This window comes from Balearica regulorum, chromosome 5 (assembly GCF_011004875.1).
Source record: "Balearica regulorum gibbericeps isolate bBalReg1 chromosome 5, bBalReg1.pri, whole genome shotgun sequence".
Classification (NCBI taxonomy): domain Eukaryota; kingdom Metazoa; phylum Chordata; class Aves; order Gruiformes; family Gruidae; genus Balearica; species Balearica regulorum.
The window spans coordinates 57,562,762-57,589,560 of record NC_046188.1 but is presented as its reverse complement, the minus strand read 5'-3'; the positions used below and the strand labels follow the sequence as shown (position 1 = coordinate 57,589,560).

General features: G+C 40.8%; 1 protein-coding gene across 1 annotated transcript in view; it reads right to left on the bottom strand.

The window, feature by feature from the left end:
- RRAS2 (RAS related 2) overlaps positions 1–26,799 on the bottom strand; it is a 45,397-nt gene that overhangs the window by 4,150 nt on the left and 14,448 nt on the right. The window contains exons 2-4 of the mRNA XM_075755096.1: positions 9,099–9,186; positions 8,283–8,385; positions 5,850–5,958 (exon numbers count right to left, since the gene is read on the bottom strand). Coding sequence (XP_075611211.1) covers positions 5,850–5,958; positions 8,283–8,385; positions 9,099–9,186 — 300 coding nt within the window. The remainder of the gene's footprint in view (positions 1–5,849; positions 5,959–8,282; positions 8,386–9,098; positions 9,187–26,799) is intronic.

Below are 26,799 nucleotides of genomic sequence, written 5' to 3'. Positions count from 1 at the left end.
CCTTATTACATTTGCTAGAAGACCTGTAATTGCTTAATTCCAAATTAATCTTTTTGTCAATCTTACAAGTATATTGTCAAGTAGCTTGTAGTCAATTTTAGTGACCAAAGTCAGTTTAAAAAAAAATACTTGATTTTGGGCACACAATGGAAGTGTCCATGATGTAAATTAGAGGCCAGAGCATACCAGTTCCATTTTCATAGCCGAGGGAAGTGTAGTAAGTACAAACACAGAAATACTTGGGAAAAAAAAAAACAAAACCAAGTTTACATCTTCATGTTCTCCCTTTCTCCCTCCTGAAGTAGGACAAACCTGTGCCACGTACAGACTTTTCAGTAAGTGTGACAGGAGATCTTATTGAAGTCACCAGCAAAATACAAACATCCTTCTTTTTCTTCAAAGAACACTATATTTTATTTTGACAGAAGTAGAGAGCGCCACAGATATTCTGGTAGTAACTGTGTGTACACACATGTGTGTGTGTTGATTCTACAGTGAAGATATCTTAGTTTCAGTGAGCTTAAAGCTGAATATGAATAGGAATCACTTACAATGTTTATTTTTTGTTTTAAGATATTGTACTGTTTGGTTATGGATATCATTCATTCACGCTGGTCAGTATTTGGCAAAAGTTTCTCAAATTAAACACCATTATAGAAGATATAAGTGAGCAAGTCAAACCTGGAAAAGCTTATTCTCCAACTTCCTAAGTAACACTCCTCTTACTGAAATAGTTTCCATCTGAGCATCTGCACAAGAATCCTGTGAATGTCTCTCACACGGCCCTCCCTCTTCACTATTTTATCTGAGAACTGTCAGAAATATATTAATTTCTGAAGTTTCTACTCTTTCCTCCACCTAAAGAAACTCTACAAGGCTGCCTAACCTAACACTGCATCTGTATTTTGCCTGGATACGTGGCCCCTAGTCTGTGTAAGTTATACTTGTGCTAGCAGGTAACAGGTTAAGTGCTTCCTCTGGTCTGAGAGGAATCCATTTCTACTTCCATATGGTCATCCCATGGTGCTCCTGCACAGAGCCATTGCCCATTCCTGCAGAGCACCCCATCACTCCCCTTAAGAGCGCATCTGTCATCCTGATTTTCTGTTTCACCAGCCCACGCATGAGTGCTGCTAGTTCACGCTTACAGGGAGCTACCGTAATGCTTTCCTGTAGGGGTAGTTCACTCTCCACTAATTCTATTTTGTCCATCTAGTCATATAAAAGGTCGCTTTGGTACACACAAACTGCAGTTATGAAGCACTGGCATATATTCAAACAGATTGACTTGCTGTATTCAGATAACCAGCAACAAGGCATCTGATGTGGTATCTATAAAGCTCAAAATCAGGCAAGCCATGGGAAGACCTGAAGGTATGATCCATCTTGTGAGAACAGAAGCATCACTGTACAGGGCTATAAAGTCTACTACCTCAAGAAGTTATTATCACACTTTCATGCAGAGTTCACAATAGCTACGAAAAAAGCCAAAACAAAATGTTAATAGAATTTGGGTAGGTCACTACCCAGGTCCCTGTACCTGTTCCCCCCCTGGAATAAGTCATCTCAGGCCAAGCTGTTAGTGAAGCAACAAGTCTGCAAAACCAACATATTAACTGCTTGTTTGCCAGCATCTAGGCTGATGCTGATCAAGGTCAAAGCATGAGGCTGCTTGCCTGAGATCATCAGCTTTGCTCATCATTTGTCTATGCATAAACTGAAGTCACATGGACCTCTTTAAACCTTGCTTTAAATGTATCTAGCAATGCAGATGACCTTAGCACTAGGTCATTGTATAGTTCAGTCATGATGCAAAAGCAAAAACTAACATTTAACGAAACCCAAGCACTTTCCTGTTGCAACCTGGATTTTCCTTGAAGCCCTATTATCTGGGGAACAATCAGACTTGACCCAGTTGAAGCTAGCAGTGATCTACAAAAAGTCATATGTACCCTGCACTGACAAGTCTACTCCTCCGTCAGCAGTGGTTATTTCTAAAACATCTGGTGCTCTGCTGAATTGTCTTACTGTAGAAACATCCAGTGTTGTTTGAGTTGTACGGACTTAACCCATTTGAGAGGGCTGCTACACAGCATTTACTTTAAGGAAAGAGCAATGAGAGATGGTGCTTCAATTTTGGTTTCACAGTCACCAATCTGTAACTGATTGGGAAATCTGGAAACACTGGTAATTTTACTCCTTATCACACAAGAACATTCTAAAGGTTAATGTTTGCTCATTCTCTAATAACTCATTTTTCTTCATCAACCTAACATGTAGATATTAAAGACTTTGCCTCCCATACCACAGAAGTCACAAAATTACAGTAAGTCTGCTTAACTCTATCTATAGAATTATTACCATAGCAAATTGCTATTCTAAACTTTCTCTTTCACCTCTCCTTCCAAAAACACCTGTGAGTTGACCTATAGTATATTATAGCCACCACTATTTTAGACTACACCTTTGGTATGCTCCTAACACTTCAGGATCATACTATCATCTGTGCACTTCTGCTGTACAACCCAGTTCACGTTTCCCAAGAAACAGTTGCCACTGTAGGATTATTAGTTATGCATCATTTGCTTCCAAATTTATGCTATCATGATGATAGCAGTCTGCACTATGTTCAACTACAAAATACAGTTACTTGCATAAGGGTGTGGTCAGACCCTTGAGACATCTAAAACTTTTGTACAAGTTGAACTCTTTTGAGGTCCAGGAAGATTTGTGTGTTAATTCTATTGAGTATCATTTGCCGATCAAAACACACACTAAATTACTTCAACTTACTTTTATGGTCTCAGAGGTAGCATGTGTTCTTTATTATTTCACTGAGTTGCCTCCTGTCTTTCAGGAAAAGAAAGCAGATGACTAGTACAAGCAGTTTTGCTCTAAAAACCCATACCCAACTTCCTGAATTTCTATAAACGCTGAAGCTGAAAAATGTACATTTGTGATTAAACAAGTTTAAAAGAGCAAGACGACTTCTTGTAGACCTGCCAGATAAGAAAGCAGACCGCAGTGTGACACACTAGCCTGGCTGACCAGGTTTACAGAGTAACTCAAGCGACATTTGACACATCAGCAGACTGAAAATGCAGAAATGCAGAGGACTAGCACTTCTCACGTTTTTGCCTGCAAGTTACAGCCTGGGGATGCCCCACACTCGCCACTCGCCCCAGCACTCCTGACCGAGGTGAGGGAGTGCTCTTGCCTTTGTTCCCAGACCTCCCATCACGGCTGCCTGTGCAGCAAACCTGTAGCCAAAGCAGGATGACCTTGCTTGTCAGGCTGGAGTTTTTCCACCCTTAGGGAAATGTGGCGGCAGGACTAGTTTTCAGCCAGATCAGCAAGCTGGTCCAACTCACTGACTGGATGCCTGCATCAAGAGTTCACGTGATAGAGCAGAATCAACCCCACCAACAAGCAGAGACTGGTTACATTTAACATCCAGCTGATAACATCTAACTGCTTGCTGCTGCCAAAAGACAAAGTCTCACTTTCTTCCCCCCACCCCAACTCCTCCCTGCTCTGAGCCACAGTCCCACCCCTTCCCATGCTTCGAGCGCTGGCACTCAATCTTTCTGCAAGCTGATTTAACTCTCACAGGCCCCAGAAAGCCATTCCAGCTCGTCTGTTTTTCTCCCCATCTAGAGAGATGATTCAACTCACAGAAGTGCTTCAAGTGAGAGCTAGCGCCAGCAAAGGGAAGAGCAGGAATGTGAAGTCAAGAGGGAGGAGAGCCTCTCCCTTCTGGGGACTATGTCAGCTCAGCATCCCCAAACCATTCCTTCAGAGTGACTTAAGGCCAATTGAAAACACACCATGTGACAGGGAAGGGGCAGGGAAGAGTTAAGAACATATAACTAGCTGTTTCAGCAAACTTAGATGTGCTATATCAGCTACATCAACGAAGGCTGTCCAAGCCCCAACTTACGATGGAAGTCACGAATCTATCAATTTGCAAGTAAACTGCATGAGTGATACCACCAAAAGTTATGCTTGTCAGCATCTAATCAATTAGGGTAATTAACATAGCCATAAAAAGCAAAAGAAGCTTTTGGGGACATATGCTTTGTGTTCAGATATAAGCAGCAAAATTGAAGTTAAGCAATTTGAACACAGCTGCTTTGAGCCCATTACCATCTGAAAAAGCATCTAGGAATCACATATGGAGGGACCAGCAGAACAGGTGACAGACGCCTCTCCCTTTAAAGGGGAGGCAGACATGGTGTAACGAGAGAGAGCAAAGTTTGTACCTGTTTCTAGAATGATCTATAGGATTATCATCTACATTTGCAGGCATCCCCTGAGAACTGCGGCTGACAGCGATGATGCTATTCCCCTCCCAAAGCACCTGGATATTTGTCCTTTAGCAATTACGGGTTGCACAACAGTTCGGTTTCACCTACATGGTTTCCATGCCAACATTTGTGCATAAGAACATACGTTATGCTCCAGGAACTGCAAGATTAAGTTTGGGAATTTTGCTGAGGACATAACGGAAACTGAAGAGTCAAAGAGTTTCACTGCTGTCTCAGGGATGGGCTGATAGTTCTGTGCACTTGTGAGTATACGAAGTTACTTCTGGATGAGTTTGAGAGCTACTTCTGTGAAAACTTCTTTTAAGACATTATCTTTCAGCATAGGTTTTAATTTTGTCATGACCCTTCTACCAGAATCTGGGGTAAAGAGGCTGTGAATAAAGGGACCACACTCAATAAGAACTTTTTTGTACTGAAGGTTTATGCAGTATTCAAGAAATTCATTCAACAACAACATACTAACCCACTAAACTCTCGTGTTCTTTGCTTTGAGCCTGATTTTCTTCTTGTTCCAGCCACTGTTTTTTGACAGAGAAAGTATTTCATTTAGCAAAGATCAAAACCTGTGTAAGCACTTGCAGACAGAAACTAAGTCACATCCTGCTACACAAATCCGAGAATATCTTACCGTTTAAAGCTGTGTTTTCCCTGTGAAACTCTTAGTTATTAGAGCTGTTTTGATAATATTTAGTTTACTCTCAGATAAAAGTCAATCATGTGTTTGCTACCAAACTTTAAGAGTCACCTTACTGTCTCAGGAAAGAATACTAAACTTATGAAACAGGTTACTGAAGAAGAATATAAGTTTGAGGCCTGTTCCTTCCCTGCTGATGTAGTAAGATTATTCTCATTTCAGGTCAAACCGTTTGATGAATATCAAGAGTAAATAGGAAAAACAAATTTAAAGCTCCTTCTTTAAATCATTCTAAACTAAATCTTTTAAGCTCTCTTACAACTAGAGGAGAGATTGAACTCTACTAGTTTCAAAACTTTAAAGGTACATAAATACAACCGTAATTAAGTTGCTGTACTTCCAACTTTTAAAGCTTTAAGTCAGTTACGCAGAAGCTAAGTGGCCAGAAAGAAAACGGCAAATGGCTACTCATTTATACGTAACAGCAGTGAATGGTAAAAGCAAGAGCACTGAAGTCTTAGGATCATTAGAGCCAGTACTGCAATGCACTCTGCTTGGCACAGCACGCTATGGTGAGTAACGAAACAGAGGAATTAGACACGTTCATGCCTGAGTAATCAAGTCATGACAGAAAGCTCTCAACTCTGTATGTGAACAGATTTGGTCTCAACATAACCCCACTGAGTCAGATGTGCTGTACGGAATGCCATCATGCTTCTAAGATTCTTCAAGTACAGAAACTGAGTGTAGCTGTATTTCTTGCATTAGAATTTGTTAGTATGTAATTATTTTTTTTCCATTTGTTTCTTGTTCTCATTCTATTTTTGGGAGGAAAATGGTGAAGTTGCTAGAAGAAAGTGAGCAGTAACTAACAGCAAATGAATTACCTGTCTTTGGTGGTCCAGATCTGCTTTATTACCGACTAGAATCATAGGAAACTCATCGCGATCTTTCACTCTAAGAATTTGTCGCTGAAACTTATAGATTTCTTCAAAACTGTAAAAGAATAAAGTAGAGCATCAGTGTATTAATTCATAGATCATCGGGTTCTGCAGAAGTTCAGAAACGATGAGTCACCTATTCGGACTTACCCTGCCGTGCCACACAAGCAGACAGCTGCAGGCACTCCACCAAAGAGTCCACTGTCACAGCATGAGCAGTTAGAGAATCATTCACCACTCAACCCAAAAAAAAATCCTCAAGTTAGCAGTGTGCTATGCACTGGGCTTAGGTGGGGCTGCAGGGTAAGCAAAACACTCACTGCGTTTTGATCCGGAGGGACTTGGATGCCAGCACGCTGCAGAGAATCAAGCAACCACAGTCCATTCTACAAATACTGACTTTGGAGTTCAACTGGCTAGAATAGTCAAACTATGGTCTAGAGACCCTGGTGATCAATATTTCAGCTGGCAACCTCCACAGCTACTTCTAGGAATTTTGGGGGAAGCTATCACAGCTGGAAAATTTTATTTCTCTAAGAACAGAAAACTGGCAGAGCTAAATGATCAGGGAGCTTTCCAGTTAACAACTAAGTTATATCAGGTACTGATGCTGTTCAAGCAGTAAGGAATATTCCACCTTAAGGGAAGGTAAGCAAAGCAGAAAGCTTCTCCAAGGACAGTGTATTAAATAAGCTAATTCTGGCCTAAACAAGGATTTTTGGAGGAAAAAAATCACTGCTTTCAAGTAAAGACTGTTAAAGCAACATAAGGAGCTTCAGCACAGATGCTTGCAGACAATCACATATCCTTCATAGCACATACTTCCCAAGCACTGTACTGAATTCCAGGCATATAGTCTGAAGCCATTTACATGTAGATTTGCAAACTAAAATCTAAAAGCAAGATGATCATCAGTAAGAAAGTTGCATTAAAGAAAAATAATTACGTAGTCAGACATGACAATGCCAATCCACCTCATCCATGTAAAGCAATTATAAGAAGGCAAATTAGAAGGGAGGCATGCCACTAAGCATACTTGGACCTCCATTTAGATATGCTGGTTTACTACTCTGCTCAGAAGTCTGTAGCAACTGGAGGAAGAGAGTTTAAGTTACCAAGTCATTTAGATTTCTTCTTGCTTCAATTACTTTCCACCACTCAAGCAGGACAGACACTGCTAGCAGAAACTTTGTTCACAGGCAAGTTAAGTCTTGAATCAAATGGATATCAGAACAACAATGAGAACAACTACCGCTCTTCAGTAGTCTTTGAAAGACTTCAGAGAAGAGAGCGATATGCAGGTTTAATGTGTCAAGATCTGCTTAAAATGAAGGCAGACCCTTAGCCAGAAGGGAAAACAAAAACTTAAGATTTTTAGACAAAGTTCACATGATTACTTCAAAAAAGAGTCTACAGTCCTCTGTAGCAAAAATATTTATGTTAATATAAGTGTTTGGTATGTCTTAAATCCACAGACCCAGATCTCTGCCATACCTTTAAGAGTCTCTTCTGGACAGTACATCAAGATGAATTTATAAATTTAGCAGCATTCCTAAGTGCTTAAGTGTAAAGTACAGATTCAATGGAAACACACTTACACTCCATAGAATATTTATCTTAATTGTCATTATAGAGCTGTTAATAAGATTAGAACTAACTTATTAGAACCTAGATTCAACCTGTAAGGGGGGAAAATCAGATACAATTTTGTTGTCATTTTATTGCTCTTCTGTTGCAACTCAAAACAAGTGGAAGTACAGATCCCTGAGCAATTCTCCTTTATTACTACATATCTGATAAGCTCAGTGGAGGAAGATCACAGCCAAAATATTAAGCAATTGTCTGTATATATATGGCAGTTTCCTACTCATACAATGATCAGATATGTTTCATCTCAACCCTGCGGTCAATCAGCTATGCAGGTTCCAGTCAATTCATGGGAGTAAGTACAGTGAACACTGCCTGCAAAAGAATGCAGAGACATACCGTGAACCGGATACACCCGTTCAGAAAGCCAGAACCAGCCACTCTGACGAGCACACAGCAAGGGGATATTTTTCAAGAACTGATCAGACACCATAGCATGTTGCCCTTATTTTAAACTTCTGTCATTTCCAGGAAACTAATATTCTGGACTGTAATGAAATGCGTAAACAGAGATGCCTTTTTTTGTGTGTGCTTTCAAGTCATCTATTGCAAGAGACAGACACTTTCAATAAGTGATTGGTTTATAAATGCGTTTTCATCAGTGCTGAAAGAGCACCACACCACAGAGTCCAAAACTGAACATACACTTAATGTTTCTGTTTGAGATTATTTCAATAAAGGATAAGCAGCAGTTTAAGACTAATTACAACAATAAATTTACATCAGGCTTACCTTCCTCTGTCAGTGACTGAGAAGACAAGCAGAAAACCCTCCCCTGTCCTCATGTACTGTTCACGCATGGCTCCAAATTCTTCCTGTCCTGCTGTATCCAGAACTGAACATAAGCAAAACATTGATTACTACAGTTCATATTCTTAAGAGTACAGACTGAGGAAAAAAAATCCTTACTAAAAGGATATTGTGAAAGCCTCTCCTGTACATCGTAGCTAAGCAGAAATCACTTTTCACACATACTACTGGATTTTTGCTAAGATTGCCAACAAGTTCTCAGACTGACTGAACAATTCAAAACCTACCAAACAAACTGAACAAAGTTTGGTGGACTTTTGCTAACTCACAACCAGCTGGAAAATGCTTAGAGAGACTTGGGGATGGGAGGGTTGCTGCTTTGTCCTCAGAGAAATCACTGACAAGGGGGAACTTTGAAAGGAAAGCATTTATATTGCACTTGGGAGAAGCAGCACACAACATCCAAGCTATATGTTTTTCATTCCACCATGTCACCCAGGTAACTGCCAGGAGTTATATAAATTCTTCTGGTTTTATAGGCAGTAAGGCTTCGGGAATAATTCTTTAAAGAGTCCAATTTAATTTAAAGAAAAACACTGTCACAGACACAAGGCATAAGCACTTCAAATCCTGGGTATCTCATTAATAAAACAAAGGCAGGTAGCTTGTATCAGCTACACACACAAAACCTACACGCTGCACACTTGTTCACCTGCATTACATTTTACGCATACGGATGCAAACACAGGCGCTGACAGCTACAGGCTGTTAGTACCACGCTTTAGTTGGGCTACTTACTGTCCAAGCGCGCAGCTCTCTCATCTATCACACATTGCTTGGTGTAGGAGTCTTCAATCGTCGGATCATAATCCGTAACAAAGTAGGACTGCAGAAAATAAGACAAGTTTGTAAGACAAGCACATACAGGACACTCATGAAGTAAGATGCAAAGACTGTACACTTGATAAGGAAGATGAGGTTTCATCCGTGTACAACTGTTTGCCACCTCATCCAAAGACACAGCAGGTAGCAGCTTTCCTATTCCTAGTAAACACTCCTAAAATGTAGAAATTACTAGCAGACTCACTGAATTTACTGGATTCACACAGAATTTCTAGCATTTTCTAGAGATTTATGGTAACTCCTGCCACTTCCCAGCAGGATTCCCTAGAAGCTTTCAGTTTCTAGCAGCTTTTAAGGTCCCTAGTAACTGCTAAGTTTCTGGTTGGGTTCAGAAGTTTTTTGGAATTCTCAGAAGTTTCCAGGATTTCCTCCCCCACACCCAGAGCCAGTAATTTCTAGTAAGTGCCAGGATTTTCCCAGCTGTTTCTAGAATTCTCTAGCAGTTTTATAACAGTTTCTAGCAACAGCACAAGTGGCACTTAATTTCTAAGCTGAATAAAGTTTAGTGGATCATCCTTGTTCCCAGGATTTCCCTCCTGGTTTTAATGATTTTAAGCACACACATCCTTCAAAAAGACAACTCCTGAAAGCAGAAGAAGTCACAGAACACCTTCGTCAGTCATTGCCTAAGCACCAGGCTCCACCAGATACTACCAGTGTTACTTATCGCCCGAACCACAGAGCAATGTGCATTCTGGTGCGTATTTCTAGAGACTGGGTGACCTAGTATTGAATACTGACTGGGGTAACAATACTATCTGAAGACAAGTTTAGATTTCAAAGGATGAATTTTTAGCTTGCATGCAGTCATAGCAAAGTTATCTTCACCCAAAACTAAAGTACATTGGCATGACAAATCCAAACTCTTATCAAATTTGTCCCCCTCTGTGCTCCATGCAGCAGGTACTGGGGAGGCAGACTACCCTGACTGTTCAGAAATCAAGCACATGGGCATGTATGCACTCAGGTGGATGCCACAGTAACTGAAGGAGTACTACCTGCATACGTTATTCAGTTCTGTAAGCCAGTACAGAAATAGGAACGCTTTAAGACTACATATTAGCTCCTAAGAAGCAAAAAAAGAGGGGGGCATGTTCTTGCATTAAGGTATCACCTAGAGTGCATCTCCTTATTCATGTGAAAATTAATAGTTCTCCTTGAAGCATCTTTCCCATCACACAAATTCAAAAGTACCAACAAGACACCACTCTGTTCCTCTAAACTTACTAAAGTCAAGGTAACAGATGTCATGATAGGGCAAACAAGAAAAAAAACCCAAACCAAACCTGAAATTCCAGCACTAGCCCACTAACCTTCTCCAGACACATCACTGTCAGTGCAGAACACACTAACTCTGTTCTTGCAGATAGGGTTTTATTAATGCGGTTGCATTTGTTCTCGTCCAGTTTCAACTGGGAGTTGCCGATGAGGGCTGGCTGTGGTACTGTGTCCTGACCACGCTCCGCTGACGCCCACATGTCCACGCTAGCTTTCTGGTTGAACAGCACCGACACGGGCTTCCCAGCACAGCTCATCAACAGAGCTGTGGCTGCCGTATCGAGAGGAACACATCACCAGTTCTAACACATTTTACCAGCTGTGTATATGATGTATAACCTATGGTCATATACCACAACCTTGCCATCGTGCAGGTGGCTACAGGAAGAGTATCTTGATTTAGTCATTTAGATCTGGCACCACGCTGAAAGACTGCTGGCCCCTAGAGCAGAGACGCTGAACAGCTCTGCACGTCTCCTTTGCATTTCGAATAGACGTCAGTAAACTGTCCTCTCAGGATATACCTACACAGTAGACTCAGTTGCTCTGCATCAATGGCACCACTGTATAACTAGCTACCTTGATGTAGCAATAAAATTAAAACCACCATGTTCCTCTAAGAAGGTTAAAATCCTAGCAATCTGTCCCACCAGAGGTACCTGTGACACAAGATTCACTCTTTTCTCACAGTGTTTCGTCTAAGTCAAGCTGCTCATTTCTCGATAAGTGGTTTCTCCCTTATTTTAGGACACGCACCCAAGCTAAGCAATCTCTCCCCTCCACCACCATCCCCCAAACCCCACTCACACAAAACAAAAAACCAAACAACCCCCCCCAAAAATTTCAAACCACCCAACAGGCATAGGATCCTCAATGGAGCACACAATCAAACGTGAAGTTTTCCAGCAGAAGAGTGCTTATTTGCAGACAGTAGAACATCTCACCACAGAACAAGCCCCCAGAAGATGCTGTTCCAACTACAAGTTGTCCCTTTACCTTGCTTCTCTGAAGATTTAAAAAGGAAAAAGCACAGCCTGCAAAACTGCTCTTGTCTTTTCTTTTGCCTGTATTCATGACTCAAAAGGTGTTATCCAGGAACGCAAGAACAGACTTTGAGGAATTAATTTCTTCATAAATTCTAAATTAGGTCTCGAATCCTCTGTGGCCTTTAACAATCTTTGAAAGATGGAAGAGAAATTCACTTACGTGAACACACAAATGTGTAAATAAAATCATGTACAGAATCTGACTTGCGAAGACCACAAGGAAGAGAATTTAAGTCCTATGTTTCATTAAAGAAAGTGATATTTATAAAAAAACACATTAGGCAACTAAAACATGGTGTTGCTATCAGTATATCTAGAAATTCAGGGTTCTGATTTGGAAGATAAAGCACGCACTCTGAAGTTACTCCCTATCCCTCTCCAGCTTCAAGTTTCATTTCCCTATCCTGCAGAAGTCAAAGTTACTGACTCCGTACATGTAATAAAGCAGTAAAGTGTACCAAATTTTAAATAAAAGGGAGAATTTGGAATAAACTTATTTCACACCCATGAATCAGTATTAGTAGACCACCTGAAGCAGCAAGTTTATATCCAACAAGGGCAATAGTTTTCACAGAGAGAGGTCAGAAAAAAGAAAACCATAATAACCTCAGAGGGATTCTTCATATTTTCCTTATTATGTGTCCAAGGGCCAAGAACTGCAGCACGTTCTGTAATCTCCAGGGCATTTTTATGATTCCCTCCACCCTTTTTGGTTTTTGTTTGTTTAAAAAACAAAACAAAACTACACACCAAGTGAGAGTGCCAAACTAGGTACAAAGACATGGAACACAGTTCCTCCCTCAAAAAAGGGAACAAGACTAAGTTCCCCGATCCAGCATCGGCCACACCTCAATTCAGAACGAGCAGATGCCCAAGCTCCTCCGTTTAACAAGCTTCTTATGAGCTATTTCTTCCCTCCCATGGAGCTGCGCTGTCACGTCTGCTGTCACAGCCACTACAGGAGAGGTTTGCGAGGCAATTAGTGTTGTGGTTTACCTCCGGGCACTGGACAAAACTAATGTGCCTGAAATAGCTGCTGGTTTTGAAGGAGTCTTCCCAAATTGCACTGGGACTATTTGCCACAGGGAAGCACATCAACCACAGCTCGCAGGCCTTATTCAGTCAGGGCTGATTACAAAAACTAGATGTAGCAGATGCAGTATTTATCAATCTGGGCAGAAATGGACCCTACTGCTGCTATAGAGTCAGCATTTAAAGAATTAAGGGATGGCAGAGCATATCCTGAAATACTCCATGAGGCTGTACCTTTACTTCCAAATGCTGTCCTGCAACAGTGGGAAGGTACCCGCACACCCAAGACCACACACCGGCATAAAATAGCTTTGTAGAGGTCAAGGAGCTTATGGCAGAACTGCTAAAAAGACTAACAGGTGTGCAATTCCAGCAGATGCAAACCACTGCCAACCTACTGGTTCTAAACTGACGCCAAGTCCAGACAAATTAGAGGAGCACGCACATGCTTAGCGCAGCGATGCTGCGTGATGCCACCGCGTTTGAATACCCAGGCCTGCCTGCTGCTGTCTCCTTTATGAAAGCCATACGTGTAAGATCTAACACTTCAAAGCAGTTGCCCTGCTAAACTATAAAATACTAGAAGGCTAGAGCAGGTGTCTCGGATGCCAGCTGGTACAAAACACACTGGACCACTCTCTAGGGTCACCCATTACAGACAAGGTTGTCAAATCTGCTCTTCTAGGAACCATTGAGTTTCTATGATGAATCGGAAGACCTAAGCCTCACTCAGCTGGCTCCACCGCAGTTGGCCACTGCCTGCATGAAATAATTAGAAGTAAGTTTCTTCTATGAAGATAGTAACTTGAACATGCTCTTGTGTTACACCACTCCCTTAATCACTAGCAAAATCAAGGCTCTTTCCACCCACCTCCTAGAAGGGAAATGAGAAGCCAAGCCCAGTAGTCTCATCAACCATTCAATTTCTCCAAAATATTATGCAACAAGTTTTCTAGGTTTCCTCTTTCTAAGACTGCTGAGGCAATCAAGTCCAGAGATGGAAAAGCCTGCCAAGGACACAAGCCCTTTTGCAGAGGGGAAAAATCCCTAAACAAAACCCAACAAAAAACCCCATCCCCACACCACCTGCACCACTTGCAGCTGGGCAACACACCACCACAATCCCTTCCTATACATTTTAGGATGACAAGTGTGTGCGTTTCAAACACGATCACCTGACCTTCACAGGAGTTTCTGCTTGCGGTGCTGGGGAACAATGACACTACTATAGCGAATACTGCTCTGGAGTCTTTCTCTATTTAAGGTAATATTAATCCCTAAATCATTGTTGCAATCACTCAAGTCTTTTGGCAAGGAGAACGTGAAAAGTCTGCTTTCAGTTTATCATCTTCTCCCCCTTGGTTACGGTGCCTTTAATACACATAAGGGAATTCCTCCATTAGCTGGACTCGCTTACAAGCTCAGGAGCCCCGCTCCATAAATTAATAAAAACAATTACCCTTAGTGAAGGCATCTTACATGGAAAGATGGAGAAGCCCGGTGAAGTTTCACAGTTCTTATGCAGCTTATTTATTCTTCGTAAGCTCATCAACATTCCACAAGCTGGAAAGCCACTGGATTACTTTCTTTTGCACTGACATTTAAGTTTTAAGGTGAGAGAGAAGTCAGACGCTATCAACAGGGAGCTGCTATAAGCTGCAGTCCAGAGATGGGCTGCATAAACGTGCTTCCTTTTATCTTTACACAAAGCTTGAAGAGCACGCAATGAAAGGCAGGCCAGCGCAGTGAAAGCACACCACTATGGGCAAGTTAAAGGAGTGGCACATGCCAAAATATATATTCATCCTTGCTGCATCTATAATCTCCATTTGTATTTACTAAATATACACTTTATGTTTCAAAGAGTCACTAGTTGCTTATTTGAATTTTTTCCACATGTTTAAATTTTTGGTTTCAGCCCAGTGGAGGCAAGTAAATACAAGGGTTTCCACCCTCCAGCTGAAGTTACAGGCCAGCTCTGGATTTAAATAACATCCAGAATTTCAGCATTGCAAATAGCCCCCAAATCCTTCCCAGCTATAATTTGTAAGTTAGAATTTAAAACAAACATGTTGGTGAATGCTACACACCAAAGCTTCAGCTGTAGACTTGCATACATTCCCAAATACCTGAAATACATGATCCCAAGACATTTCCTAGGCTATAAGTGCTACTTGACAGAGTATTTCTTTTGGCAGTTTCTCCTTTGACTACCACTAACATCATCATCTTTTTTCTAGCTTCTTCCTCATTTCCTCTGCACTTCATCAGTAACATTTGTCTGCTCCTGTCCCACTCGACAGATGTAAAGTCCAGTTCAGGATCTGTAGTGACATGTCTTCACACCGCGGGCAGAGGACAAACAACAGTGTCAGCTACAGCCCTATCACATACTACATTGATAAAATCAAAAACATTTAATCCAGAAAAAGACAGAAACCCAACCAAGTTCTATTCTAAACACCTTGCTTCATTTAAATTAGTATTTCTGACACTTGTTCTAAGTCAGACAGAGTCAGTGCCAGAGTTTAAGATCAGGACTACAGTGCCCTGGCCAGTTAGTAGGACCGTAAGTGAATACCTTTCTGTTTGAGGTACTTGCCAACATGGTAAAAGCTTTCTCTGACCACAAATTAAGATCTAAACGACTGACTGCATACATCAGTGTATAACCTTCACTGCTTTGCCACCCATGGAAGTCTTACATCCTCTGCCTTTAGCTCTTCTACCTAAGAGTGACATGGCAGCCAAGTCTATCCTAACGTGACCACAGTGCCACACTGTGCCCTCCTCCAGGCTGCAGGGGAGGTCAGAGACCATTTCAAGGAGCTTTAATCTACATCTCCATCCCTGTCCCTAGAGGAGCACAAGCAGGTTCAGTGTCACCACAGACATGTTCCTTGAGGACAGGCTTATGCCACTATGCTCAAGCACTATGCTGGCCCAGACCCAGAACTCACTTGCCCAGCAGAACAGCTGCTAGGGCCTCAGCACGTGAACAGATTAACTGAAGAACCTCCTTTCACACAAAGGAGGCTCCTAAAGTAATTTCTTTAGAAATATCTGAGTTGGCTGGCTAGAAAACAAGGAAAACATACAGGAAAAAAAAATCTAAACTGACTTCTGGAAGCAAACTTAAACCCAGACTGCATTCCAGAGTAACAGAACAGACACAGCAAAACATACAAGTTTAGTATTTTGTGGAGCCCCATGTACCTGGGTCACAGAAAAAACAAACCAACACCAAAAAAAAAGCACAGAACTGATTAGACATCAAGCTTGTCAAAGGCTAAGTACTTAACACACCTCTCCCAGAGCAGGTGGCTCACTAGGACCCCGTGTTTCCAGACAGCTCTAATCAGCTGGTACTGGGGAGCAGGAGATGGGTGCTGTTGGGGTTGACACCAGGGAGTGTCACCTCTGCAGAGGGCTCAGGCCTGCACGGAACAGTCCCGCAAAGGCTGCAGGAGCCACCCACAGCAACCCAACATAGTTTTAAACTCGAGAGAGCATTGAGCTGCTTTGCTGGCAGCTTTGTAGAATAAGGATGAGTATTTTGGTATTGAACATCGGGGAGAGGGGAGGACCAAAGGTCTAGAATTGTGCTGGTAAAGGCCAGGCTCCAGAGAATGAATAAAACACTGGATCATACTACAGAAGGCCAGGTGTATCCTCCTCCAATTATCCCATATTCATACAAATCTTTAGGAGTTACTTTCTTTTAATTATACAAACAGGAAGACACCTGTTCCTTTCCTCTGAAAAATATAAATTTAAAAGATAGGCAGCTCTTGTAAACAATCAATTATGCTTCCCTCATTTTACACTACTTCCCACTGTTCTAATGTATACTCCCAGCCTTGTTATGGCTATCCAGGGAAACAGATGTCATTTCTAACTACAATTACTGCAATTATCCAGTGATGTGAAACACTTGATAATTTCATGAACAGTGAAAACTGAGACACAAAGAAAGAAGAGGATTAAACAGAAGTTAAAGAAAGATGCTGTGAGCCATATATAAGCCAAACCCTTTGGAAATTCAGACACAAGTTGAAAAGTTTTCATTTGTTCCTGAAGAACTAGCACTACAAATACATATAATACTGATATTTATGATCAGGTACATGCTTAATCAAATCTTAATGATTCTGTTAAAGAAAAGCATAACAGAGAAAGCGAAGTTCTTGAATAACCCATGGCAGCCTCAGAGTGCACCCATTAGTTTATCCCCCAACACATAATTCAAAGATGGAAGAGATACAAATCTGAAATTCTGAATAAGATACGGTAGGATACAAAAATAAACATCTGACTTGGTTAAATATAGGTAAGTCCTCCTCTTAACTTTTTTATGCAAGGCAAGGATTGTCAAGAGCTTGTGCTTGCTTGAGCAAAGCGTGAGTTAGTCCTATTATACAGCCACATATTCTCCTCTCTCTACTCCCTGCCCCTCCATATATACAGTGATCACCGAACAAGCACATCAGAAAAAGAAAGCTATTAAGAAACCTGTTTAGTGCATGGGCATATTTATTACACATAGCCAACAACAGCTCTTTTCTTTGTTGTGGTCACTACCCAAAGTGCCTAAAACCAAACTAACTTTGTTTTTTCCTCACAGGTGTTGGGAAACATGAGATGGGATTGGGGGGGGACACGCAAGGGGAGAAGGTGTATAGAGGGTAAAGTGTCTTCAATCTGAAGACTAACACACATACCTGAATTCTATCTATGCACCTTCAATTTTCCCATTTCCTAAACAAACACTTGAACTTTGTATCCATAAACACACTTGTTTCTAATGATGTTTCTCTAGATAGCCATATGCTAGGAAATTCCACAGATGTCATCCACAGTTCAGCAGGACCAACCCGCATTAGGGATTACAGCTACATTGATTCTGGAGCATCAACTTATTGTGCAGGTGACACAGTCAACAAAGACTCAGGAAGACGAAAGACTGAAATCAGACTGACTTTTGTGCCCTGGAAGGGAACATCCATCAGCTCTTTACACCTTTCAACACTCCTAAAAAACCTGCCTGTTAGTTTTTGGCCCTCCCCTAATTGCCACTTATAATAAAGCAGCTTTGCCTTCTCCAACCCCACCTGGGCCACAGCAGCACAGGAAAGAATCTCCCTCCTCTTCTCCCTCAAACCTGGCACCCAAGGCACAACTTGCAAAACAGCTCAAGCTTACAGGCAGAAATCTGAAGAGTTTTTAACTGCTAAACAGATAATTACAAGATTCTGTGAAAAAAATAAGAATCTACCCAGAGACAGCAGATTTGCTTGGGGAAAGGAAAATGTCTTTGAAACATAACTAAGGCAGCCTCTCAGTGTGAGTTCAAATCATAGAGGTTTAAAGAACAACTGTTACAACTACTTTATCGAAAAAGATAATGTGCCTTTTTGCTAAGGTCTTGCCAAGCTTAAACATAGTGTTATGCTAACTGTTGTAAAGCGTTAACGCAGCCTCAACATTTGAATTATGGACAGAGTGGGTACTGGTTACATACATTTAACAGGAATACTGATGAGAGTGGGTTTTTTAAATATTTTTTTAAATGCATGTGAACATCTTTTTAAATACTATATTCCTTAAAAACCAGCAGATTGATTTTTTTTTTAAAAACAGCTTTCACCTTTCAAACTCAAGCTAAATCTGCACTGTGCTCACGTCTCCTGTCAGTTCCTAGCTTGCAGCTCTCCACACTGTATATCAATTCAGTATTAGCAGCTCACCAGCCTGTGAACATTGGCCTCCAATTCTCAAATTTCTCAAAAATCAAACCACACCAAACATCAAGTACACTCAGAGACCTGTTTTAGGCAACACACACACTAAACTTCGGCTTCTTGAATACTTCCTGGTGATGCACTTTCCATTACTCAAGATGAGAGAATGTACACTTTCACTGTTAAAACTTCTCTGTAATGCCTTGAATTAATGTCTTTTAATGCCAGTAAGTACCTACAAAGTTCTTTGAAGGCCGCTATGCAATTGCTCAAGTCAAAACATGTCTGACTGTAAAGTGTACTCTACACTGCAAGCATAGATAAGTTGATTTCATTTAACTTCATTTTTGCTTCACAGTAAATACGTGCAAGAACTATGAACACACCAAGTACTTAATCTTCCTGATCTCGGCCACTTGCAATTCAAGGAATGTTTAAAATATTCACTACATACTATCTTTTCATCCATAAAAATTTTTTATCAGGTTCAGACAGTTTTCAACACAGCAGCTCACACAAGCTCTTCGGGATGAACTGAGTTTTTCCACCTCAAGACACCCACAGTACCTTTTTAAGTAGTACATTATCTGATTTTAGGGTATCTGTATAACCAGGTAATGGGGAATATAGCTGTAAGTGAAAAGAAAGTAAGGTTACTCAAAAAAGTCCCCTGGTGGGGCAGAAGTAAAATTACTGGAATACCTTTTTTGATACACATGAGATCATTAGAACACCTCAAAATATATGGTGTAAAGTAAGAGCTTTGTATTTATAAATATAAGTAGAGTAATAGGATAAGACTTACAATCAATTAAAATAGCTCTTCATTTCAGTAACTTAAACCTAACTAAAGCACAGTCAGCAACAGACTTCAGGTTACAGGCTATAAGGAGACCCATGTATAGGGCATTTACAGTCTATTAATAAAGAAACCACTTCACAACTTGAGGAATGAACTGGAAGTACTGAAATGCGAATTGGAAAAGTTATTTCCATGGCAAAAAAAAAAAGCCTCGAGGAGAGTGCAAGTATTCATGTCAAATCAGAATCTTTAAAAATAAGTTGAAGTTGCAAACAAATTGCTCATTAATCGGACTTTTCACATTGTCTAGCCTAAGTTATGGACATTTGGACCCATACAGTTGCATTAATGCAGTAAGAAGTTTTTCTAGCCCAAACAAGCCAGTAAAATAAAGCCTCACTTCAGTAACTCTAGTGCATTTTAGTAACATTAACTCCTACATCACATTTTAAGTGCCTAAAAGTGTTTGAGCCCTGGGACTGTACAGCAAGCTAAGGTCAAAAATTTCTCAGTTAATACCTTTCTTATTCTGAAAGTAGTAAGTAAAGATTTGGTTTAGGTAGTCAAAACCTTTTGCTATATTTATTATCACATTTCAGTTCTCTACAATGCCAGGCACTTTTACCAGTTCTGTAGGTTTGTAATAGCTTCAGAGCAGACGTTGACTGGGACCCCAGTTCAGCAGAGAGATCCAGGTAGAAAGCCTGGGGAAGACAAGTTCTCCATGCACTTCCTCTTAAAATATTTGTTTAAGAGAGATACAGCCAAGTTAATTAGCCCATTAAACCCAGAGCCTACAGTTTTCTAGAATGATTCAAATTAGGATTAAATATTTGTAGGATAGTATTTCACAATACAATTGAACTACATTAGTGACTTCCTGCCAGTGAAGAGGGAAGTTTTGTCATCTCTACTCTTGACCTTCCACCGGGGTTCCCAGCTGCCTGCAACATGATCAGGAGACCAGACAGCTCAAATTGCTAACTAAAAATTAAAAAAGCCCCACCCAAATACTAGTCAACTGCAACTACCTTTAAACATCCACACATTTCAGAAAAGCTCACAGCATAGCACTAAAAGATGCCTTTTCCCTCAACTCATACGTATTTTATATAATGTGTTTATATATATTAAAAAAGTGCCAAACAGGGACTGAAACAAAGGAGTAAAAGCTTCTAGAAGGTTTCTTCACACCACTTGTTCTGTTAGAAAAAGAGACAGCAAATCATTAGCACATATGTAATTAAAAGTTAAGATGACACTTTCAGAACCAGTAATACACTTCATTTATACTATGAGATCACTGTAGTCATAGATAGCAATACACTAGGTCCTGTCCTATATTTTTTTCCTATTACCACAGTTAATCCCATGGAATTTCTGAATGCCAGTTTGGACAATAGCCAACATGAAGACATTCAGCTTCATTAGTGAAGTCTGGAGTACTTTACTTTAAGATTTATTGAATTATCATTAGAAGCTAATTATTTAGGAAAAAGCTATAAAATAGCACTTATATCTAATAAGAACCATTGTAGCAGAAGATAAGCACAGTTCTAACAGCTTTATTTGCCCAAATTATGTATTTATTCAACTCCAACCTTTTGGCCTGAGATTAGACTGTCTAGACTCATTTTGCAGACTACAGACAATTACTATAATCTTCACGTTTTGAAGTGCCATAACCAGAAGTGCCAAGAATGCTCAAATGGCAGCTGTGTTATTTAGCCATCTACTTTCATTAGTAAGACTAATTATTATTAGCCTTCCTCCAAAATCCTCATCCTGCTAAGTAAAATACACAAAGCAGTTTATCTTTGAGTCATGAAAATTTTAAATGATAATGAAAGAATTGGTTGCCTACCTATGAAATATTGGCAAAATCAATTAAAATGAACACATAATAGGCAATTTCCCATTAGCAAAGGGTATCTGAGCAGCTTGTGGGTGTTAAGCTATCAACAAAACATTCATGCTAGAAATGCTACATGGTGATAACACACTAAATACACACTTTTAACACAGCAGGTCCTTAAGCTTTCCTCACAGCACAAGAGACCTGGTATGAGAGCCATACCAAACCAGGGCGATGGACTCATCGCACGCAAGCCCCACGCTGTGGTCCCACCAGCCGTGGCAGCTCAGCAGTCGGGACTACCCGCCATGTCCCAACACCAGGTATTTCTGCACATCTGTATCAGTCATCACACTGTATTGTAAGATGAAAACGTGCTTTCTGCCTTCTGAAACCATTTCTCAGAAGTTTGTGGCTAAGCAGTAAAACCTCAGATAGGGGGAGAATTTGTACTGGTCAACAAGTGTTCTTTTCCACATGACCTGTACTTTCAGATTCAGCAGCTCCTGGCAGGGCCAGCGCACGGGCTCCCACAGGGACCACGAAGGAGAACAGAGCACCTACATACCAGCCACTCTTGAGTCCAGCAATAAGCTCCATAGCCTTAAAGTCCCCTCTGTGAAGAGAGGTTTTTTCCAAGAGATTGACATTTTAGCGTCAGGTTTTTAACCCAGACACATGGAGGAGTACTCATAACCTTAGTTTGGGATTTAGAGCCAAACAACAAAAAGCTTAAGAGCAGGTTTTTTTCCCTTGTCTCTAACCCGAGGTGTCAGGTTAACCTGCCTAATTGTGAAAGCGAAAAGAAGGGAAGGGGATCTCTTCCTAGGCAGGGCAGGCTGTGTAAGCCTTTTGGCACTAGGGACAGTGTGTTCAGATCTTCCTGGCACACAAGCGCTCCCTTTGTTTTGTTCCACTGCTTGGGCACAGCGTTCGACAGATCTGGTTCTGACAGAAAGGAGGAAAAAAAAAAAAAATCGGACTTGGTCGTTGTCAACCAAACCTAGTACAGCAATGCAATATGTTACTCCACCCTTGAAACAAGACAGGGAAATCCTCCCCCATCTCAGCAGCGAGATACCGACACATATTTCAATGCTGCTGGCTGACCTGAAATCACGATGAGGCACGATGCCTGTTGAAAAGCACAAGTATTTTAAACAGAGGCTAGTCTCACAGATAGACACTACTGCTTCATAAGTAGTGGTTCAAATTAATACCATTATTTTCAAAAACTCCAGGTTTCTGTAAGAAAAGAACCTGCAGCGTGGACTTGTGTGACTGAAACGAAGCTTCAGCTGGATAAATTACTTTGAAAAAAGTAACACTGAGTATTTTCCATCACAGATAGCAGCAGAATACAATGCTTTTCTTTCCAGCCTAATCAGTGCTTGCAGAGAAGTTAAATCTTAATGTCCTTGGAGAAAGTCTTCATAGTCTCTCTTACTACCACCAGCAGCAGATTTCAAGATCAAAGATTATTACTCTTTCACATCTGACAACAGTGGTATTCAGACTGGTTTTCTCATCAAGTGGTAAGATGCAATATGGTGTATGAGGATTGTTTGCAATAGGAAATTTAGCATTTCAATTTCTGACCTCTCAGAAACAAAGCCATGTGTATTGGAACTTTCACAGCAGAGACAGTTAGCTTAAGTTCCTAGAAGAAATACAAGGGGTAATAGAGAACATTTTATCCTAAATAGAAGAAAAAACAACAAAAAGCAAAACCAAACCCAAACCACCAGACTCATGGTTGGGAAGGCTTAGAAGTTACTATTCCACACTCCGTGGCAGTGTCCCACACGTGAACCCAAACATACCATCCCACAGTACCTCCAGCCCGTGTTCTGTTTCTCTTTGAGATCTGTGCCCATGCCCACGCTACACTTGCATCCATACCTCAGTGGCACAGAGTTGCTCAGAATCAGTGAATTCACTTTTAAACCAGGGAATTTGCAGACCAACGCCTGATGTTTACGTACAACCTAACATTTTCTGCACACCTCACCCCCAATCCATACTCGCTTATGCTTAGCTCAAGAGTATCAAACTGGGCATTACCTATTTTACCCGAATTATTTTTACAGCGTGCATGAAGGCGCATCACCATCAGAATGACACAAGCAAGGTGGAGATGCTCTCCTGGCACAGGATGCACGGATAGCCCACCCTTTCGTTCCACCAAGCAAGTGGCTGCACACAGGCACACCCCAGCAGTGCCACGGTCGTGAAGCCAAATCATTCATAACAGGAACATTTACAAGGGAGGTCAACAGAACCAAATTCTTGAGTGGCCTTATCCTCTCAGTTAAGGAAGACTTTAAAAGCACGACGTGACTGATATTGTCGCAACTTACATATGGGGAAATGTGTACAGATTCAAATTCCAGGAACCAGAAACTATCGAGTGGTATTACAGTTGCTAATCCTGACATGTGAGCAAGATTTCATAGCACAGAACTGGTTACAAGCACTGTCTTGCTAAAATTAGCTTAGTAGCTGATCTACAGGGAAAAGGGAAGAGATCCTAAAGCCCCAGTAAGCACAATTCAAATGCTCTTAAGCAGTGCCAGAATTTTTCAGCCTCAGCAACTAGATTTTAAAAAGTCAAGAGAGTGTCAAATGGAAACATGCTTATGTTCTCAAATTTTATGAAAAATGCTCTTGCCTTCAGTATTCCGTCTACATAGTCAAGCAAGCATCAATTTCCATCTAAAAAAAGCATATTTACCAGCAAAACATTTGCTTACACTAAAACCAACCACAGTGTTTCTTCCCCTTCATCTCTGCACCTGCAGGTGTAATATCACACTTAGTCAGCATCACCCCAAATCACAGGGCAGGGAAGCACGTAGGAAGCTCAGACAGAGCTTGCTTTTTGCTTGGTGTTATCATAGACACCACATGGAATAGAAGAAGATAGGGATAACCAACATTACTTAACATCTATGGCATTACCAATGTTAGACAAATATTTCACATGACCTTTGAGCTAGAGGACCTAAGCAGTTAGGCATTAATCTGTCTTTTACACTTTTAAAGAATTTATTATCTTAATAGCAAGGGCTGTTTTACCTCAGAATATAATTACCCCCAAACTAAATGTGTTATAACTATGGCAAAAAAAATAAATACATCTCCCATAAGGCACCATCCTCATCCAGTTAACAAAACCCAGTGAAACAGTCTGCTAAAGACGAGCATTAGCAGACTACTTCTCATGTTAAGGTCTGCTTCACACCATACAACACCAGCTTTATGTGCAAATGCCTACTTTCACATTACAAAAAGCCACATCTATTACGAACCACATCAAGAAACTGCAAGCAAACATTCAGCTGAGGCGCAACATAATCAAACACCACATGCAGTCAACACTTTTTTTTTTTTTTTTTTACAGGGCAGCCACTTATGGCAGCAGTAAAGGCGGCAAATTAAAGAGTAGAGCAGTTTTGCACCAAGGAGCATCACTTCCCATGCTGGAGCTGATTCCAAGTAACAGATAAAAAGCACGGTTTGCATTGAATACTACATCCACAGACAATCCCTCGTTGTTTAGGGAATTCATGGTTTAAGCCAGAAACATTTGCTGGAGTCACATAAGACCTTAGGATCACTGGAAAGTGAGGTCTAACATTTTCTTCTCTAACATCCTGTTTAGCAGTTAGAGCAGGTTCCAGAATAGTCCTCTACCCAGTTTGTGAGTGAGGTTTCTCCAAGGGGAAGGAGAGCTTAAAGATCAAACTGAGAGCAAATGCTACAGCCAGTCTCATTCAGAAGCACACGAACTGCTAAAAGGAAACAGTGCTTTATTTTCTTTGAAGAGCTGGATGCACAGGCAAAACCTGAGCTCTCCAGTGAAGAGCTTTTCTGATGAAACTATAGATGTTGCAGTTCGTTGTTGGAAGCACAAGTGCTCCAGATACTAACCCAGGCACACGTGCTGTGATAGTGCAGCACCGAGACAGACGTTCTCCACTCTTGCTTCTGTCAAGCAAAGCTGTGTTTAAAAGCTTTAGATAAGTAATTGGCTAGCAAATTAACACTGCAAATAGAGCTGTAATATGAAAACACTATTTCTCCAGTATAGCAACAAACTCTCTGGAGACTATTAAGTTCTGTAGATTCATTTAAGACCATCAAGAGAACACAAACCCCCATCAGAACTAGAAATGTTCATCCTCCTTTTCGCATTCCTCCCTTGCTCCTTACCTACTCCTCACATTAAAAACCTCGGGGGGAACTATCTGCGCTGCAGAGATCTAAACCTTTCAAAGAGGTTATTTCTAGTATTGCCTTTGCTGGTGTCCCAAAGCTTAGCAGACTGCCCACACCCAAAGGTCGTTCCGGTCTCTTGATGGCAGCTTATTCTTTCACACACTTCGCTTTAGGGAAATGCCCCGTCACAGCTAGAAGAGGACAGAAGCACTAACAGTTTACTTACAGCAGACGTCAGCTCAATTCAGTTAAGCAAAATACTTTTCTCCTCATCTTTTTGCAATATTGTTGCTTTCTATGCTTATTTAGAACACATTCCAGCCCAGTTTTCTGTTGCACTTTCTTATTAAGAGGAGCACAGCTAAGTCTTCAGAGCCACCCACGGATGTCCAGGCAAGCCTTCAAGGACAGCTCTTTACCAAATTTCACTTGAAAAGATTCAATTGTTCTCTCCCTCTCCCGCTGCTCCTGTTTTGAATAAAACACAATCTTGTATTTTAGCAGGCATTCAAGTTTTAAAGGAAAATAAAGGATGCACACCAATATAAGTTTAAAGCATTTGTGATTCTCTGACACCATATTCACGTTGGCCAGTTCATCATCCCATCCTCAAGACTGACGCTTTTGAAATTTTAGGATCATTGAAGGCATGAACTTAAAAACTAAGGGCTCAAATTCAGACAGTTCAGTTTTGTAACAGCCTATAGTTAAGATTTGTTCTGGGGGTTTCCAGCAAGGTGATTTCCCATCTGTCCCCTGTGTGCTCTCATTCTTACAAAGAATTTACATAAATTCTCAAATAAACTTGTTTTCTAAACTTACAAGGTGCCATGAGCCTGCCCAGAGCAGCCAGATCACACGATTCACTTCATTTGCATTAGAAGATACATGCTGACTTCTCTATATAATATTCCTTTACAGACATCAGTTGAGGAGAAAAGCATCGCTATCAGGAAAACACAGGTGCACATCATATGATTATAGGTCATGAAAAGCATCGGTAAACATATTACATAAACCACATACAAGTCTAATCAAAGCGAGGAAGGACAAGAGCTGATGAAAAATAACTCGATCATGCTAGTCGTGTTGCACCACTTAAGCTGGTTCCACTACCTGCTGCTATCTCTCCGATTTTATGATTACCAACTTGTAACAAATCCTCAGTGAAGCAAGCTACCTTCTTCAGGACAAATTCTGTAAACAGCCACTGCCACAAAAGCAACTCATTACTTTGCTCATTACTAAGATATTTTGCCTTTAATGTTACTCATACCAATATTCTTAGAGCAGATAGCAAGCTCAGAAAAGACAATACTAGTATGAATCCCACAAACAGCACAGAAAGCATTAGATTTCTACACAGACTGGTATGGACTTACAAGGAAGATACTTTTTGTTTATCATCCTAACATGACAAATTAAACTTACACTATCAAATGCCATAATTGGCTACACTACACTAGTTTACAGTCTTTCAATTTGACAGGTCCCGTAAGATTTTCTAAGAAGGAAGATTGCAACTTTGCTGCTTTGAGCTGCCTTTCGGACCCCTCCAAAGCAATCCACCCATTCCCCACCTCATTTCTGGAGGCCGTAACCCAAGCAGATGGTGATGCCA